Source organism: Electrona antarctica, assembly GCF_951216825.1.
Source record: "Electrona antarctica genome assembly, chromosome: 23".
NCBI classification, from domain to species: Eukaryota; Metazoa; Chordata; class Actinopteri; order Myctophiformes; family Myctophidae; genus Electrona; species Electrona antarctica.
This window is the reverse complement of record NC_136804.1, coordinates 2,895,134-2,915,200: the sequence shown is the minus strand read 5'-3', so window position 1 is coordinate 2,915,200 and position 20,067 is coordinate 2,895,134. Positions and strand designations below refer to the sequence as shown.

General features: G+C 45.2%; 2 protein-coding genes across 2 annotated transcripts in view; one reads left to right on the top strand and one right to left on the bottom strand.

The window, feature by feature from the left end:
* The window catches only part of asb15b (ankyrin repeat and SOCS box containing 15b), a 128,437-nt gene that overhangs the window by 27,146 nt on the left and 81,224 nt on the right, over window positions 1-20,067 (bottom strand). The gene's annotated exons all lie outside the window — the stretch shown is intronic.
* Window positions 1-20,067, top strand: part of LOC306916261 (actin nucleation-promoting factor WASL-like) — a 73,433-nt gene that overhangs the window by 38,851 nt on the left and 14,515 nt on the right. Inside the window, exons 5-6 of the mRNA XM_079494081.1 lie at window positions 17,537-17,720; window positions 19,265-19,307. Coding sequence (XP_079350207.1) covers window positions 17,537-17,720; window positions 19,265-19,307 — 227 coding nt within the window. The remainder of the gene's footprint in view (window positions 1-17,536; window positions 17,721-19,264; window positions 19,308-20,067) is intronic.

Sequence of the window (20,067 nt, the reverse complement as noted above, 5' to 3'; positions counted from 1 at the left end):
CCTGGGACGTATCCTCAGTGATGTATCCCAAGGTCATCAGGGTTTCGGGTCTCTCAAACATCATACCCCTCACTCAGGTGACCCAGCCGACTTACGTCCCAGTAGCTACCCTACTCGATCAGTCCCATTAGGGCAAGACCAAGGCCACACAATCCGTTGCTCTGGAACTACTCTACCGGGACTGGGAGGATCAGCAATCTGGCGCATGGAGAGACTATAGGCTCTGTGTGTTGACTCCTGTCCGGGCCCCTCCTACGATTCACCTTGGTCCACTCCTGCTCTCACCAGGCCCAGGACCTGTGTGTTGCACCAGACTTCCAGCACCAGGCACAAAGTAAAGCAAAGTTACTATATTTACCCAGGGTAACTGGACTAAGCATCAGATACTTGTTTACAGCCCTGCTCATAGAACATTTCATGGTAGTGGTTCAATGCCTTGCTCAAGGGCACTTCAGCGGTGGTAATTTGAACGTGCCGGTCCGGGGATACGAACTGGCGACCTTCCGGTATCAAGACCGCTCCGCAAACCGTTCGGCCACCGCTGCCGCACTTCTTTCAGGAGTGGTGGATTATAATGTCCTCACCGAGGGTTTTTGGGCTTCCTCCTCACGGAAGACACAGGCTGGGGCGCTAACCCATACTGCTCACCCGGGTGCCGCTCTACATCCCGGATAACTGATATCTCTAGCTATCTTTCCATGGATAAGAATTAAACAAATGACACATGCTGTAGTAGTGCAGGACCATTCACTTAACCGCTGTGGGCTTTGTACACATTCATTCATTCATTCATTCATTCAAGTTTAATTTACTCTCGAAATTACTAGTAATCAAACTAATTTTCAGTGTCGAGTAATACAATCACATCACAATACATCAGAAGACCAGGAAAATAATAACAAACGGTAGACATGTGAATTACATAGGTTTACAAATACAAAAAGCTAAGACAAATTTCAAAACTATCTAGAAACAGTTACATATTGTGGCGGTCTGTGTGCTCACCAAGGTTTTAAAACGGCTCAAGGGTACCAGTGTGGTCAATTTTAATGTTTGTAGGTCATTCCATGTATTGGGGCCACAGAAGCTAAAGGCAGATCTACCAAGTTCAAAGTTAACTTTTGGTACCTTGAATTTGGGGAAATTAGTTGACTGGTTATTTGCCGTTTTCACACATTGACGTCATTCAGACCAAAACTGTGTAATCTCTGCAACAGAAGGGAACGATGGACAGTATCAAAAGCTTTTGATAAATCTACGAATATAGCAGCACAGTGCATTTTTGTCTTATCTAGGGCTGATGCTAAATCATTTCCAACTAAGGTGGTGGCTGAGATTGTGCTGTGTTTCTCTCTAAAGCCGGATTGATGCGGGTTTAGGACAAAGTGTTTCTGAGAGAAATGTTTTAACTTGGTTGTTTTCTAGGGATTCCAGAATTTTAGCTGAACAGGATAGCTTGGAGATTGGTCTGTAGTTGTTTAAATCGCCTCTATCTCCTCCTTTATGCATGGGCCGTTTTCCAGGAGATGGGGAATGTGCCCTGATAGTAGAGAGAGATTAAATATAATGGGTTATTTGTTCAAATATTAAGGGTGCAGCAAGTTTAAGAAAAATAGGATCGAGTCCGTCCTCTCCAGTCGACCTCCTGGTGTCAATAGTTTGTAGTGCACGAAGAACATCATTACAGGACACGGGTTGAAAGTGGAAATTAAAACTGCACCTGATGATTTCCATCTATTCCATCCCGAATAGTTTGGTGTCAAATAAGTTGCCTGCATTTACAAAATGCATGTTAAAAGCTGGGTGGATCTCCTTCTGTTGAGTTAATAAGCAATCATTCTATTTTACTTGTGTTGGTAATGTTGTAGTTGCCTTGCTTTTGTCAGAGTTCACGGCTTTCCAAAACGTTGATGGGTCACAGTATGAGCTGGTGATGACCAGATCCAAATAATAGTTTGACTTAGCACTTGCCACTGCAGAAGTGCATTTATTTCTAATTTGTCTGAATGAGGCCCAGTGTGATGGATCTCCAGATTTTCTGGGTAGCAACCAGGTTCTGTTCTTCTGTTTGAGAAGAGCAGACAATTCTGGTGTAAACCAGGGTGAAGAGCTATCTTTTACTCTTAGGGCTCCATTTTCGTCACCGCTAAACCCCTTATCCCTAAACTTCTTTGCCTGTTTTGAATAGTTCAACTAGCCAATCTACATTGACACGTTGTGAGCTTGTAGACTGGCCATTTTAACTATTCAAAAATGTTTTGCAAAATAGTAAAAAAGAAAAAGAAAAAAAGGGGCAAAGAAATTTAGGGATAAGGGGTTTAGTGGTGACGAAAATGGAGCCCATAGTCTCTTCCACGGGGCATGCTTATTGATAATGGTAATAATAAAGGTTTTATTAAAAAATTCTAGTTCCATTTCCACATCTGGAATTTCTAATGTATACCGAATATCACTGTGGTGAAAAGGCTTGTTCATTAACCCATTTAGACCTGAGGACGATTCTACAAATACCTTCTACATCCTGACAGTTTTCTTGAGAAATCCATGTTTCTATGTCAGTGGTTCTCAAACTATTTCATGTCAAGGATGAGGATCCCAGAACTTATATGTAATTGGCTGCCGACCCCCATCTGAAAATATGTTGTTCCAGCGACGAACAACATATACAACAGAAGCAAAGATTTGAGTTAAAAACGTTCGCTCTGAAAGAATATATTCAAAGATTTGTGCCACATTTTCACGATTTTTCAAAAATAGCAGTTCTACAAGCTCATAGCGCGGCACTCGGTGCCGCGCTATGAGCTTGTAGGTCTGCTATTTTTCAATAGTTAAAGTATAACATATTGTTTAAGGTGTTTTAAATTCCTTTTTAATAATCCACAGAGCGTTCACTGGCCGTGTTGACAGGCTATTTTAGCATTGGCGTCATTGTCCTGTTGACTGCTAACTAAACTAACCTCGTCTCTGGGCGCGTTCCCTCACATCCTGAGCCCTTATTGTTCTCACTAATGAGTGTCCCTGCTAATGGTTGTTTATGTTTATTTAGTCAGGTCAGTGTCTGGACGTTGTAGTATGTAGACACAGTTATGCTGGTACAACCCATTTTGACCTGAGATCAGATTCTAAAAATGTCTTCTACATCCTGACAGTTTTCTGAAAAAGCTATGTTTCTATGTCAGTCGTTCTTTGACTTTAAAAAAATAGCAGACCTACAAGCTCGTAGCGCGCCACTCGGTGGTGCGCTATGAGCTTGTAGATCTGCTATTTTTCAATAGCTAAAGCATAACATAATGCTAACACCAAAAGGGGTTCCCGCCCAGAATGGTTTTAAGAGACGCGTACCTTCGGTGTCTTATGACTGGAAGTTAGAATCGGCCGGTGGAAGAGGTGTACCGAGGGCTGCAACTGTAGATTATTGCCTTAGCGATTGTTCTATCGATAACTTTTTCAATTGATCAAATAATCGTATACGGGTACAGTATATACAGTATATAATATATCAACAAGTCGATGTGAAAAAACGTCTAATTATATTCAACTAATTATTTTAGTCTGTGTAAACACTTAAGCGGTGTCCTGCGGAAATAGCCCATCTATTCTGATTTAAATTGATTCGTTTAACCGTTGTACAAAGTGGTCAAACTGTGAGTGTGTGTATTGTATATGTGTACAGTACGTGCATGTGAGCGCGTGTGTGTGCGTGTGTGTTAGGCCGTGCGGCTCTGTTCCTTCTCTTGTTTACATTTTGAATTAGTTGATTTTAAACGGGAACCCGTTTTGGTGTTTTAACTAAGCATTATTTAGCTATTGAAAAATAGCAGATCTACAAGCTCATAGCGCGCCACCGAGTGGCGCGCTAGGAGCTTGTAGGTCTGCTATTTTTGAAAAATCGTGAAAATGTGGCACAAATCTTTGAATATATATTCTTTCAGAATACTTTTTTATTTATCTCGACGTCGGGCCTATTTGTAGACTAGTTCTTCTATCCTCCTCTGTACTCGGTCCTCTGTACTCGGTCCTCTCTTGTTGGGCAATGGGCATCACAGTTCAATAATAGTTGTTACATTTCAGTTGTCTACATTCATTATGTTATGGGCCATTCAGTCCGGTGAAGAACGTGGGTCCCTTTTATTAAGGTGGTTTCAGTCCTTCACAGTCCATTCCCTCATACTTTAATGGTAGAGTCCATGGTTTTTATACATCAATATTCCTTTGATTCACTCCCAGTATTAACTCATTCCCTGCTGTTGACGTGTTTTACTTCTAATGCCGATTGTCTGTCTGACCGTCTCGCTCCTTTTTTTATTAACTCCGTCACACAGTTGCGGCCTTATATATGTTTCAATCGTTTCAATTGAAACAGGCCTCGAGCTTCCAGGGGCCTCCCAAAAAATACATATTATTATTATTTGTAGTAGTTGCGAACGCAGTGAGCATTTACTATGAGACCCAGCAGATCATGTCTGTCTGTCTGTCTGTGTGTCTGTCACTCTGTAACACCACCCGCCCGCCACCAGAGGGCGCAGCTGTATCACACACAAAAACACACACACATGCACACACACACACACACACACACACACAAACAACTTAACTTAATAAAAAAAAACTTAACTTAAAAAAAAAACTTAAAAAAAACGTACCCAGCAGATCATGTCTGTCTGTCTGTCTGTGTGTCTGTGTGTGTGTCACGCTGTAACACCACCCACCCGCCACCAGAGGGCGCAGCTGTATCACACAACTTAACACTAGGATGTCTGAAATAAATGCACTACTAATATGACGGCTAACGGTCAGGCTGACCGGTGTTTTTCGTGCTATTTGATTGGCCATTGTCTCCCCCACTGTCTAATGATCTTCACACCTCTCTCTGCACCCGTTGACGGCTTGCCATTGTCTTCTAAATGTTACATTCCAACGAATTCAAGGCAGCAGTTTCAACTAGACAGGACAACTCAAAGTTATTTTTTATTTCAGTTTACCAAACTATAATTATAGTGACGGTGTGAGCGCTATATTGAATACCCTTGCGCAGCAAACACTGTCCGACTTTGTATTGAGCCAATACAATAGGCTACCACACGTTATTGCCAGAGTCAGGCACATTGCTCAGACGAAATACGACATTAGTTATATATTGTCATTTTATATAGAGGGGGAAACATCGATGTAATTAATATATATTTGATTGATTGTGCCAAAAAAAGGAAAGAGCTGTGCGTGCGTGCAAATCAGAAAAGTTTAGGCTACAGACAAAGGAGTTGGGAGTTTGGGAGCGGCTAGCCTTCTATATAATGCTGCGCACATATTAGCCTATATATATTTTAAAAATACCCAGCATAATTTTTGGGAAGGCTAAGCCTGGCCTAGCCTTACATACCCGCCGCCTATGATCGATGTAATTTATATATATTTGATTTATTGTGCCAGCAGAAAGGTCCGTAGCAGCAGCACGGTTTATATATACACCATAGGATAGATCAAGTCATGTGACGCATCACCGCCACAAATAGTGCTACAGCGTTATCTAAAATGCACTTCCGCATACCTCACCGTCAGTTACTTGGATATTTTCTCCCTCTCCACGAGAGAGGGAGAGAGAGAGAGGGAGAGAGAAAAAAAGAGAGCCGTGATGCGTGGAAATCAGTTCCACTGGTCGCGTGCAGAAAAGTTTACAAAGAAGGACGGACAGAACTGTTCTTCTGACTGACAAAACATTTAGAAGTTCGGGACGTCTATCGGGTTGGACTGATTTCAAACACTGTCATTTTTATTTGGCATCGCGCTGATGTACAACTTTGTATTGAGACAATAAAGACATTTCAGGCCTACATGGTAATATTCGTTCAAAAACTATAGCCTACGGTACAAAATAAATGTAGGATGTAGCATTTATTCATATTATACACAAGTCATTTCATTGAAAACAGCCTTTGACTAGGAAAGAGGTCCACAGCTCAGGGTATATTGAAAACGGCCTGGGAAGAAAAAAAATCGCATCGGCAAACACACCATATTTCACCATATTTTTGATGCGCTGATATATGAAATGAATATGCGCGACATAGTCACAATGCTATAAACTTTATTATTCCAACATAATTATGCTAAAGATGGCGTGTATAGTCAACATGTATTTATATCTATTGAGCTATGCGCTTGGTGGAAACAATACCACACACCATATTTCTTTTTCCGTTTCGAGAAATAAAGTCAGACATCGTTATTTCTGCAAACCGCATATAACAAATATAACATCTAAAACAACATTTAGTTTATGTAAGTTTGTAATGTAAGTTTGCCTACATGTGGAAGTAGTTGGAATGCAAATGACACATTAGCTTGAACAATGCCCGTCTCCAGCCGGGAGGAAGGTGTGAACAGCACTGCTTGTGGGGGAGAAAGGGTGAGGGCTCTAAGAGCGGTCCCACGGACCGAAAAAGAGCAGACATTTTAGTAGAATTATGTCTAAAATCATATTTCCAAAACGTTTCAGATGAAAAAAAAAACAGAGATGGTTTGAATCGAACATTTAGAAAAAGTCATGCAAGGGGAACTTTCTCAGGACTTCATGGGCAAAGAAAATCCACTTCAAAATTTCAAAATCAGTCAGCCTGACCGCTCCGACGCGCTAGTGTTAACTAAAAAAAAAAAACGTAACTTAAAAAAAAAATTAAAAAGAAAAAACTTAAAAAAAACTTAACTTAAAAAAAAACTTAAAAAGAAAAAACTTTAAAAAAACGTTACTTAAAAAAACTTAACTTAAAAAATAATAATAATAATAATAAATAAAAAAGAACAAAAAAAAACCCCTAAAAGTACGTAATTTATTCTAATTGTTGTTATTGCAATTTACGAGCTGCGTTCGCTTCCCACGTTCGCGCGTCTTACATCGCAGCCTTCACTCAATTATTCAGCCTCAACCTGTACGTCCACTTACCACTAGTTGGCAGCAGCTAATAACCACTGCAGGTACTTGACCTGTCGTGTCACGTTGACCTGTGTTGTTTGTTTGTTTAATTCTTCCCACCTCCCGGTGTGTGCACTCACTGCCCCAGCATCGCTGAGAGTTGCGATTGTGTCATTTGTTCACTTCTCCCTTTCATCTCCTTTCACCTTATCTGGCCTTTTCCCCCCCCATCTCCCATTCCTCCTGTTTCATAACCCCACAGAGGTTGAGATTAGAACCATGGGATTAAACATGGATGGGTTTTAATGGTTACGTAAATCCCAGACAACCGATTATTATTTTTTCCCCGGGATTAGGGCTCCAGCAAGCGTGTGTGTGTGTGTGTGTATGTACGTATGCACACGTGTCGGCGTAGGCGTGCACATGTTTTTGGAGGGAAGGGGAGGAGAGAGACGGGGCAGCGGTGCGTGATGTCTCGAAGCGGCGAGCCAATGGGATCATGGTGACTTCATGATAATGTACCCCGTGATGAGATGGAAAAAGGAGCGTTCTAGAAGCTATTTGTGAGAGACCGAAAGACCGAAAGATCAGTCATCCAATGCAGAAGGGAAACTAACTAATGAACAGGCAACCCAACCCACAAAGTTACAAGAGACAACGATGGAGGCCCTTGAAGAGAGAGAGAGAGTGACTGAATGAAGGGCAGGCGGTCACACGGATCAGACGGACGGTTGGATAGAGAGATCAAACGAGCAAAGAACACGTGAAATAATGACCGATGGCAGCGGTGGAAAAGGTGGAGTGAAAACAGTGCTTCAGAGGAAGATGGACAAACAACTGAGGCAAAGACCTTAACAAATCAAGCACGGGGAAATGGAAAAAAGTCCAACGGAGACACGGTGGAGAGCTATAGAAGACATGGAATGAACTCGAGTGTCTATTCCTACTAGCCACTTCACTGTCATAAAGAGCTGAGCCTCCTATTTGGCTCAGCCTGCAATTTTACACACTATTGTCCTGTTGGCTGTCTGCCTTCGTAGCGCAGACAGGCCTATCTCTATTCTCACCGATTTTTGAAAAATCTAAGAATTGAAGAGAATTGTTTTCATGTGTTCCTTTGGTGTCATTGTTGTGATTGTTTTTGGACACCCTTGGCCGGAGTCTTGAGTTCAAGAAGAGTTGTCAATCTGTTCACTGTGGAAGGCTTTGTGTCAAAAGCACACAAAGACAACGTGATTGTTGCTTTTTCCCCTCTTTTCTTGGACAGATGAACCAATCAACAGAATTGATCAATCCATCCATTGAAATCAGCTGGATTTGACTTCTATGTCATCAATAAGAGGAAGGCTTGAATTGTTCTTGAAATGAGGCAGAAGTGTTCATAGGGTGGCTCCTGTTTTTGGACACATCCAGATCAAGTCTATAGTACTTTTCATATTGAGCCATCCAGCACTCAGTTCTTGTTCCCATGTGGAATTAGACTCTGGATGTGAGCACTCCCAGGGGAACCACAACAAATCACTCTAAGTTGTCTGAACAGACTTGACTCGCAGCCCATTCCAGGACTGCATCGGACATGTCTGATGTCTAGAACCCAGTCAGGCTTCCACATAGGCGGTCGACCTCGCTGAACGGCAGGGAGGGTGATTACATCACATCTTGCGCATTAGCAAACCAATCGGAGCCTAAATTCAGACCCTACACCGACACTGAACTATTTTGCGTCAAAGACCCTTTTTGTCTGGTCAAGTGACATTCCACTGCCTCTTATTCAGACTTTTGACTTCTCACCTACGACCGTTCACCTTGCTCACCACCATGATGTTCTGCACCACCTTCCTGTCGGCGCCCTCTGACGAGACGTTGGGCGATGGCAGAGGATTGGGTGGAGTAGGAGACGCAGTTGGACGCAGCTGCCTGTCTACCCTTCACTGCCTGGTCCTCCCACAGGAGGAACTGTACGCTCCCTTCGCTGACCCTGCGGCCCGCCTCTCCCTCTGCCAGGACAGTGCGGTGGGGAAGATCTTGCTGGATGACGACAGGGCGTCCTGCGGGCCAGGCGGCGAGGGGCGCGTGGGGGGCACCTGGATGAGAAGGCAGCGCAGCCGTTCGGCCTCGCCGTCACCCAGGAAAAGTCCTAAGAGTCCCAGAAGTCCATTTAGGGAGATTAAGAAAGGTAACCGTATTAGGGGTGCAATAGTTGATCGTACCAATAGTTTTAAGTGATTTATATGAAATGACAAATGTTTAAAAGTAGGGAAAACGGCAGATCTGGACGCAGACAAACCAACAGACAAGGAAGTAAACATGTTTATCTGCAAGCTCTCATCGCTCTGAGTGTACTGTAGATCGGATATGTTCTCTTCTTTTTTTTGTTTTGTTGTGATAATCCTCCCTACTATAGAGCAGGGGTTCCCAAACCTTTTTGGACCAGGTACCCCTTTTGGGGTAGACATTTTTCCAGCTACCCCCTCATCTGAAGCGGCCGCAGAAACCTTTCAAGTGTCCTGAGTCGTCTTGTTGTTTCTGCAGCATGCGTCCTGCTGTTACTGTTTGGGGTCACGACAGGTTGACTGATGTTGTAGTTTTAGTAATCATGTCAGCTATTGGCCCAAAGCAAACATGGGAGAAACACAATGAACAACACAAAAAATACGTTTATTGCGCAACTTGGCAGAAATGACCACGTAGATAAACATAATTTTAATGTTAAAAAAAGTTTTAAAAAAAAAATCTGGGAATTATTTCGGGTACCCCCTGGCTATGCGTTCCTCCCTGTCCCCAGTTAACCCCTGGGGTCAAATAAACCTTAGGTTTTGTTTTTGACTAGGTGGCGCAGCCTTCATCCAATCAAGATGGAGAGGGACTTTCCGCCAATCATGAACGAGGGGGGGCGGGCCTTGGTGTGTGTGCTGTTGGCCTGTTGCGTGTCCCCCCACTGTAGTGTGTGCATGTGCACATCTTGTTACCGGGGCGGGCCAGGTTTTAAAAAAAATTTCACCCACTGAATGCTCCTTTAACACATTCTGGACAGGAACCCCTTTTGGTGTTTTAAGCATTATGTTATACTTTAGCTATTGAATAGCAGATCTACAAGCTCAGTGCCGCGCTACAAGCTTGCAGATCTGCTATTTTTGACAAATCGTGAAAATGTGGCGCAAATCTTTGAATATATATTCTGTCAGAGCGAAAGTTTTTAACTCAAATCTTTGCTTCTGGGGGGTCCCTGGAACAACATATTTTGAGATGGGGGTCTGTGGCCAAATACAGATAATTCTGGGGGTCCTTGACATGAAAAAGGTTGAGCACTACTGATGTAGAAACATAGGTTTTTCAGAAAACTGCAGACAAAAAGGTTGGCAGTGCGTACACAAAGGCCTGTCACAGGTCGCTTCCTTATGATGCAATCTCTGAGAGAGACAAAGGCCTAAGAATGCTTGTAGAAAGAGACAAAGTCACGGCCACGCTACACCAGGCTTTTCTCGTGCGTTTACCCTAAACGCGCGGCCCGCGCGTGCGTTTTTATGAATAGGACTGGAACTAAATTAAACGTGCGTGTTTTGTGCGCGAAAAAGCCTGGTGTAGCGTGGCCGTCATGTACAGTATGTTTGCACTGTAGATCTGCGGATAATGAACAGGGTGGAATTTCATGGAAATGCAGGAAGTAGCTTTGTTTGTTTTTGTTTTTGTTTGTTTGTTTCTACAAATGCCTTCTAAATCCTGACAGTTTTCTGAAAAACTCCTGTTTCTATGTCAGTGGTGCTCAACATTTTTTATGTCAAGGACCCCCAGAATTATCTGTATTTGGCTGAAAATATGTGTTCCAGGGAGGGACCCCCCCAGAAGCAAAGACATGAGTTAAAAACGTTCGCTGTGAAAGCATTATAATCAAAGATTTGCGCCACATTTTCACGATTTAAAAAAGAAAATAGCAGACCTACAAGCTCGTAGCGCGGCACTCGGTGCCACGCTATGAGCTTGTAGATCTGCTAATTTTCAATAGCTAAAGTATAACATAATGCTTAAAACACCAAAAGGGGTTCCTGCCCAGAATGGATTAATTTAAAAAAGGCGACTATAAAGTAGCAACTTTTTAAGCTTAAAAAGCTGCTTTAAAAAAAACAAAGGCAGGTTATCCTATTGTATTCAGATTGTTTGTGTTTTTGCTTCAACCCCAAATTACTATTTATTGTATTTACTGTTTTCACTGTGCTGTGATGACTGAAGAAATTACATCAAACTACAGTGTATGACCCAATTTTTTTTTTTTTTTTTTTTTTTTTTTACTTAACATTTTTAAAACGTTGGTTTGGTTTTAGATAAGTAGTCTTATTCACTTTTCCAACCAAGCAGCAGCAACATGAACACATAATTGACAGACGAACAACATGTAACATACATAGGAGGTGCATTGGAGTTCCACACTGACTGTCTGTCTCTCTGAGCACACCCATGCTGAAAATGTATGGTATTCCCAGTGAGGTCAGCCACGTCATTCAAATGTAAAAAATAATTTATAGTACATATTTTGATTGATGTTCATTCTCCATCGATGAGCCGGTCTGGGGGGGGGGGGGGGGGGGGTGTTTGTGTGTTTGTGTGCGTGAGCGTGCAGTGTGAATGAGTTGTCCTCCACATGGGCTGTGGTGTGTGTGTGTGTGTGTGTGTGTGTGTGTGTGTGTGTGTGAGAGAGAGACGGCACGGCACTGTCAGGCTTTTTGCCATATTATGTTGCTATTGCTGACTGGTGATTTATTGGCCAGCATACAGATGAATGGAATGTGGTGCTTTCTTGACGACAGAATATAAATTAACCACTTAACCTATAGCGTCCTTATTCGGTGGAAAGCGCTCCCCGAAAATAGCTGATCTCTCGTTTTATGGTAGGAGCAGCAGCCATGCAAATAACCAGCTAAAAATAATCTTTCTTTCTAGATCTTTCTATAGTATTGAAACTCTGTTGAGTTCACATGCGTCGCAAATGAAACGTACGGTAAAAGTGAAGAGGTTTGTCTAAAAGAGAACATTTTGTCATTACATAATGATTTCTAGAAATATCACCTGTGTGTGAATGCACAAAAACACTGTGTGGTACGTGTTAAATTATAAATAGCTCTATATTTTAATGGTAATGCTCTATGGAGTATTTGTTCAGTGCCAGGTTTTGCCCTTTATAGAGGATACAGGAAGTAATGATTTAGAAAGGAGAAGACAACATTGAAACTAGAGCACTATTAAAATGAAGCTGATAATGGGTACTCTCTCTCCTGATTGGATGAAATTGGCAACCCACCTGGAAATGTATTTTCTGTGTATTTAACAGCTGGAGAGACCACTGTTGCTGAACAAACTCTATAGCAGAGATTACTCAGAATATAGAGCTTTTGAAAAACAAATTGGTACTAAAACAATATCTGTACGGAAATCACTAGACTCAATCAATAATCTAATAATTTAGCCCTCCGTCGAGGCTATCATCTGTCTGGGACAATGTAAACTACTCAGCTTAACTAGCTACACACAGCATGCTAGTTCAGCAATACCACCGAGGCAACTCAAATACTCGTTTTGTCGATTTATTTGCACACACACATTCACAACATAAACACACATGAACTTGTAAATAAGCCAAACCCGTCAACGGCAGTATAAAAAGCAGCAGTTGGTAGTTAGCAGCAGCAGGTAATTAAACAAAAGACATCCAGATCAGACAAACACACTCGGAGACTGACCACTGGCGCTTATTCCACTCCGTTCGCACATGCGCAACAGGTGTGAGTGCCTCCCTCAACCACTAGAGTCCACTCTAGCACCCCAAATACAAAATATAGGTAACCTAAGCCTGTGCACGCAGTAAATAACATTACACCTCCCACTTAGGCTACGGATCACGCAATCCAAGTAGGCTACACAACCTCCCACTTAGACACAACCTCCCACTTAGGTTATACACACAATAGCATCACTTTTAGTCACAACATATAAAACTCACTCTTATAGTAAGCACTCAAAACAAAGACAACTCAAAAGTCCGTTTGGGTAAAAAGGCAAAAAGTAAGCAGCTGAACGTAAGTCTGTTTGGGTAAAAAAAGGTAAAAAATAGAGCAGCTGAAAGTTTTTAGCAGCGAAAGTCTTTTGGGCACCCTTGGTGGGGACTTAAAACTATGGTTGATCCTCCACCGGTATCAGTACTACCAGCCTCCTCACGTCCCTATGGAGGATGGTAGATGAACATGACCCCACGTCCTTCTTCACCTGAGACCAACTGATGGGGTGAGTCTGCTGGGCTGAACTCCCAGGCCCAGTCAGTCCCAGCCATTTCCGCCTTCCTTTGGACGACTCCCTGGTCTATGACGGCCAGGACCATCTTCTTGGTGCGTCGCTTCACCACGTCCCTGACCATATAAGGCCCAAACAAATCCAGTGTGGTGTACTGCAAAGGAGCCGCCGGATCCGTACGCACCGTAGGTAGAGCGCCCATCACCTGTGTAGACAGCTTGGCTGCCCTCTTCCGGCAGTGCAGACATGAGTCGATCACCCTGCGAGCGACTCTTGGCCCCTGCACCACCCAGGCTTTTCTCCTCATCAGCAAGAGCGTGCCAGCAAAACCCTCGTGGTTGACACGATGTGCCTCTTCACCCAAACGTGTGCTGATCTGTGTGCCATGAGGTATCAACGGGACACCCTGGCTCTCCTCGCCTACTGATTGAACACGGCCATGGCATAGCAAGAGTCCTGTCTCCTTGACCTTACACACACCGAGCAGGTTCAGAGTAGTAGTGGTGGGGAAGGACATGCCAGTTTGGGCAGCAAGGCATAAGTCTTGGTACGCGATCTTAAACTCCTGGACTGTGAGCCTCGCCTCCCACTGCTCGTGATTGCCGGTCCTGCTGTGCAACCAGATCTGTACTGCACTGCGGACGTACCCCATCACGCCATGGAGCTTGGTATTGCATCTCGTCAGGTTCATCTGATCCACGAGAAGCGCCCCCCAAAGTCTTCCCTCACCAACACTGGAAGTTGCCGAAGAAGACCCCGTAGTTGCCCCTGGTGACAGCTCCACGGCACCAACCGGCGAAGACGGTGCAACCAACTTCAATGCCTGGGCTCTAGTCACGACAGCAGTGAACGCCTTCCTCTGCAGTGCACTGGCGCTCTCCCTGGACTCAGAGGCCACCTCCGTCGCTGACTTTATGGGCCAACTCTCCACTGGCAGGGACAGGAACCTGGGGCCTCTCTGCCACAGAGAATCTCCATCCAGCTGTTCAGGAGAAGCTCCTCTCGTGACCAGATCCACGGATACTTCGCATCCCAGTCCCCAGTGGGACTTGTCGCTGCGAGCGTCGCTCGTTCTGAAGGTCAGTCCTCCTCTGATGATCTCGAGCTCCTTCTCGTCCGCCAGGGACATCTCCTTCCCTCCAGGAGCGCACCTCCCGCCGCAACGACAGCCAACGACAGGATCACAGGCCGCGCCGATACTGTCCCATCGCAGCCACTTGATGACCCCCACGTTGCTTGCAGCAGAAGTCTTAACTTCCACACAGCTCTGCTCCGGGCGGTCGACTCTGCTCCGGGCCTCGACTCTCACGGCCTCCACCCTCATAGACCAGGCGAAATGAGTCGATGCCTGGCGTGCTGTCACCTCCACACCTTCGGACAGTTCAGGATGCACACCGCTAACGACCTTCCCCAAAGGACCGTCCCACAAGACCAGATCACCGCACCTCTTCATCCGTTGAGGCGCGAGACGGCCTTCCCGGGCACTGATTAGCAGCTGCACTTCCTGCGGGCGTCTCAGTTCCCCCGGCTTGACTACAGCTGGAAAGAACTTCTCCAGGCGCTCAGAGTCCACCGTATAGTCTATTCTGGCGATTTCGTCAAGCCCATAGCAGATCATCTCGTGAGCCTGCAATGATCCCTTCTCCATCTCCACTTTCAGGCTCACAACGTATCTCATTGTGTCAACCTTTGACTCCATTCCACCCACACCACGCACGATCAGCTTGACAGGCTCACCCAATAGCCCCAGCTTCTCTGCTGCCTGGTGAGTGACATAATTGGTGTCGGATGCTAGATCTATTAAAGCACCCAGCCAGTCCCCTCTCTTGGTCGTGACATCAACCATCATCATGAGTACTGGGTGCTCTTTTAGTCCACTACTGTCCACGAGTCCTGTTTCCGCACATACTGTAGTAGACACCTTGTTCGTCACCGCCTCACGAACTCCGGCCATTTGCTCTGGTGTAAGGCCCAACCTCGCAAAGATGGCCTCCTGCTGCGTTGTCGGTCCCCGAGGTTCTTTCCCATGATCTCCCTTGGCCCAGACTTTTGCAGTGTTCCCCTTTGCAGTGTCTTTAGGTGCAGAGCTCCTATCCGCTCGTGGCTTTAGGCACAACATGTAGTGGTGGTCCACAGGAGTATTGCCCCTCTTGCAATCGTCCTTACGACACAAAAAGTCTCTCTTGCACAGCCCGTCATGGATATCCAGACATTTAAAGCAAGCTTTTGCCTTTTTTGCCTGGGCCCTCTTATCCGCCGCACTGGCATCTCGAAACGACTTGCAGCGATATAGTCCAGTATGGCCGGCCTTTCCACACATGTCGCACAGAACCTGAGAAGAGTTGCTCCTGGTCTCGTTCACTGTTGCTTTAGTGAACGCACGCCTCTCTTGCCCTCTGTCCCCTGCTTTATCAACCGGCTTGCTGCGGCCCTGCGGCTCACCCGCCCTGGTGGAGGCCGGTCTCATGGCCTGCAACTGCTCCTGTTGTGTCAGAACGGTCTTCTGATCACGCAGAAATTGCAACAGTTTATCAAACCGATTTCGTGTGGTGACATTGTTCATTGCGTCACACCGAAATAGGAGCCACCGCTCCTGCATGCTGGGCGGTAACTTCCCCTCGAGTGCTCGGACCACCAACTGGTTGTTAATCGCATCTTCACAACGCAAGTCTGTGAGGTCACACAACGCCCTCTCCACGGTCTGGATCAGTTGTAATGCCTCCCTTGGCTGGTTGCTGCGCACCACTGGCAATTCTTGTAACTCCATAATGATGTCATCAGCGATATGCGAAACGTCTCCATACCGATCCTCCAGAGCACGGAAAACATCGTCTGCATCACGACAATAAAACAGTCTGAGCTCGTTTTTCACTGCATCGGTAATACTGTCCAGCAGGTGAAACAACCGTAACTCACGAGAGCCTGATGGCTCAGCCAAGGACTGCAGGTTATTCCAGTTATCCTTCCAGCGGTAAGCTTCTAGCATAGCAAAGTCAGCTTTGGCAAAGAAACAAACAGCAATCGGCTTATCCTATGCCGATCGCCTAAACAGCCACAAGCACAACAACCATGAACTTTATTGTTGATGAATGCTTTGTTGCTGCTCCTGAGCGCCGTCGATCAGCCGGTTGACTGGGGTTTGTTTGACACGTTAGCAGCTCCGTTCGCTCCCGAGTCCAGTCCACTAGTCCGTTCCGGTTCGACTGGGCTGCCGTTGCTCCGTTAACGTGCAGCAGCGCTTCCCTCCGTCCCACCGTCGCTGTTACGTTCCAACTCCCCGCACTCCTCGTGGGTTGTTGGTAAAACACGACCTGGCCTCGCTCCTCCGTGCTAGGCTGGCAGTAACGTCCTTTGTCTCGACCGCAGCCCTCGCTCTCCGACACGAGGCTAATGGCGGCGAGATGATGGTAAAACACTGTCCTGCCGTGCGCTCTCTTCACACGGGCTGGCCATTGTTTAATTACTGTACGGAAATCACTAGACTCAATCAATAATCTAATAATTTAGCCCTCCGTCGAGGCTATCATCTGTCTGGGACAATGTAAACTACTCAGCTTAACTAGCTACACACAGCATGCTAGTTCAGCAATACCACCGAGGCAACTCAAATACTCGTTTTGTCGATTTATTTGCACACACACATTCACAACATAAACACACATGAACTTGTAAATAAGCCAAACCCGTCAACGGCAGTATAAAAAGCAGCAGTTGGCAGTTAGCAGCAGCAGGTAATTAAACAAAAGACATCCAGATCAGACAAACACACTCGGAGACTGACCACTGGCGCTTATTCCACTCCGTTCGCACATGCGCAACAGGTGTGAGTGCCTCCCTCAACCACTAGAGTCCACTCTAGCACCCCAAATACAAAATATAGGTAACCTAAGCCTGTGCATGCAGTAAATAACATTACAATATCACTTGGCACTTTTATATATGAATTTGTCTGTGAAGCTATCCAAACAAACCATATAGGTCTAAATAACATGCTGTATGGTTGAAGGACTCGTGCATGTACTCTTGGTACTACAGTGTACGTGCATTGTGGTGTATATACTGCAGTCCTTAGCCCATTTTGGGCGGGAACCCCTTTTGGTGTTAGCATTATGTTATGCTTTAGCTATTGAAAAATAGCAGATCTACAAGCTCATAGCGCGCCACCGAGTGGCGCGCTACAAGCTTGTATGTCTGCTATTTTTGAAAAAATCGAAGAACGACTGACATAGAAACATAGCTTTTTCTGAAAACTGTCAGGATGTAGAAGACATTTTTAGAATCTGATCTCAGGTCAAAATGGGTTAACTTTCTCCTCTTCTCTCTCCCTCTCCCTCTCTCTCTGTCAAGGCCCTGCGTTGCCCATGGCGACCGTGGACATCAAGAACCCGGAGATCAACAACGCGCCGCGATACCACAACAACTCTCAGGTGAACAACATTGTGCACTCGCCCTTCCCCAAGAAGGAGAAGAAGGTGAAGAAGACCAAGAAGAAACTGACCAAGGCTGACATCGGAACGCCCAGCAACTTCCAGTGAGTCTCTGAGCCACCAGAGGGGGGAAAAGAGACAGATTTGTGTATCGCCTGGCGTCCCAATTTTGGACATGCCTTTATCCCTAGAAACTTTCAAAAAGTTTTCAGTACATATACACCCCCTGGACATAACACTAGTATGTCGTGTCGCAGGGACATACCCCCAATCCAACCTTTGATGCTAAGTGCCAAGCAGGGAGGCATTGGGTCCCTTTTTTTTTATAGTGTTCAGTTAGGTGTGACCTGGCCAGGGAATCTAACCTTGACCTCTCATTCTCAGGGTGGACACTCTGTAGGAAGTGCTACTTGTTTTAAAATCTTTTGAAAATTTGCCCAAAAATAGGGATGACAGGGGTAATGTTGTTGAGCTTGAGAGAGAGAGAGAGAGAGAGAGAGAGCAGCGGAGATGGAGAATATGAACGGTGTGATCTGAATGTCTAAATAGCAGATCTACAAGCTCATAGCGCGCCACTTGGTGGCGCGCTACGAACTTGTAGATCTGCTATTTTTTTTAAATCGTGAAAATATACAAATCTTTGAATATATATTCTTTCAGAAGAAATTTTTATTTATTTCGACGTCGGGCCTAAATGGGTTTTAACCAGGTCACATGATACAGCCCTAGTGGTCTAGTCTCCCACTGGTCCCCATGTGCTGCTGATGAAACCGGCCTGATAGTTATAAATCCCGACTATCTTGTCATTTCCATAATCTGGAGTGGAGTGGTTGATCGTGTGCTGATAATCCAGGTCGTACTTTCAGGAAAAGGGGTCACTGGAGTGGGATGATATAACAGCAGATGGAGTGTATTCATGTACACTATACAACAACACTACCTAGAAATAAGTGGGTCAGAGTGGCTTATTGTCCGTATCGGCCAACTGAGAGATGGATCGCTGAGTCGTCATTTCCCAGTACTTCCCAGCACGATTTAGTTACCCAAGCCATATGCTGAGTTGGCGGGCGAAACACCTGGTTAGCACACTGCTCCGGGCAGCGCACCCTTCGCGCCTCCGTCTCCCAGTTCTTCACACACAGTTTTGATATGGAATGAACATAATCTAATAATTAGGCCTGCATCGCTTTGCCTGAAACGCTGAATTATGAAAAGGACCGCAGTTGGAAAAAGCCTGCCGCTGGCTCCCCATTTGTCAAGAGAGATCTATACATTTTCAAATCATATTGTTGTTATGCTTAAATTATCGCTTTGGGCTGAAACGCTGAATCCCGCGGATAAAGTAGGCTATGCACATATAACTACAGGCATTCATAACTGCAGACTACAATTGTAAATGGGTCGATGCAAAAACTGCTATGAGGATAAAAACCAGAAAAAGCACTAAGACTTGTTTACAAGTCTTTATGTTATGCTTTAGCTATTGAAAAATAGCAGATCTACAAGCTCGTAGCGCGCCACCGAGTGGCGCGCTACGAGCTTGTAGGTCTGCTATTTTTGAAAAATACAAGGCAGTCCAGGCAGGCTTCATGAGTGCATTCTTCCCTGTGGACTCTTTACTTATCTCTCCTTCTCTTTCCCTTCACAGGCACATTGGACACGTAGGATGGGATCCTAACACAGGCTTTGATGTAAGGTGTGTGTGTGTGTGTGTGTGTGTGTGTGTGTGTGTGTGTGTGTGTGTGTGTGTGTGTGTGCGTGTGCGTGTGCGTGTGCGCGTGTGTGTGTTTTAATGGTTCTGTGTGTTTAGTTACACGTTTGACTGTACATGTTGACAGTACACATGCTTGGTGCCCCTCATCTCCATTCGCCCCTTATATTATATCAGGTTGTGTTCTTCAGACACAGTGACAATTAGACATCATTCCTTAAAAACGGATAAGACGTGTTCGAATATGAACCCTGATACAGGAAGCCGCAGCGGCGTAACTAGCGTGATGCGGACAACGCAACTGCGTTGGGGGGGGGGCCCAGAGGCATTTGAGGCACACGGCTGTCCACCCGTGCTGTCGGTAAAATAAAATTATAAATGCATACAGCGATACAATGACAGTTGCTGCTAGCACACAGCCAGTCTGTGGGGTTTTTAGAAATATTTAAACAATGGAAAGTGGCCTAAGCGTGTGTGTGTGTGTGTGTGTGTGTGTGTGTGTGTGTGTGTGTGTGTGTGTGTGTGTGTGTGTGTGTGTGTGTGTGTGTGTGTGTGTGTGTGTGTGTGTGTGTGTGTGTGTGTGTGTGTGTGTGTGTGTGTGTGTGTGTGTGTGTGTGTGTGTGTGTGTGTGTGTGGGGGTGGGTGTCGCTGGGTGTCGCTGGGTGTCGCTCGCGTGCGCTTCAGTGCAGAGACATTTCTGTCACACGCTTGCGCCTCACTTTTCCTCAGAGCTTCAGGCT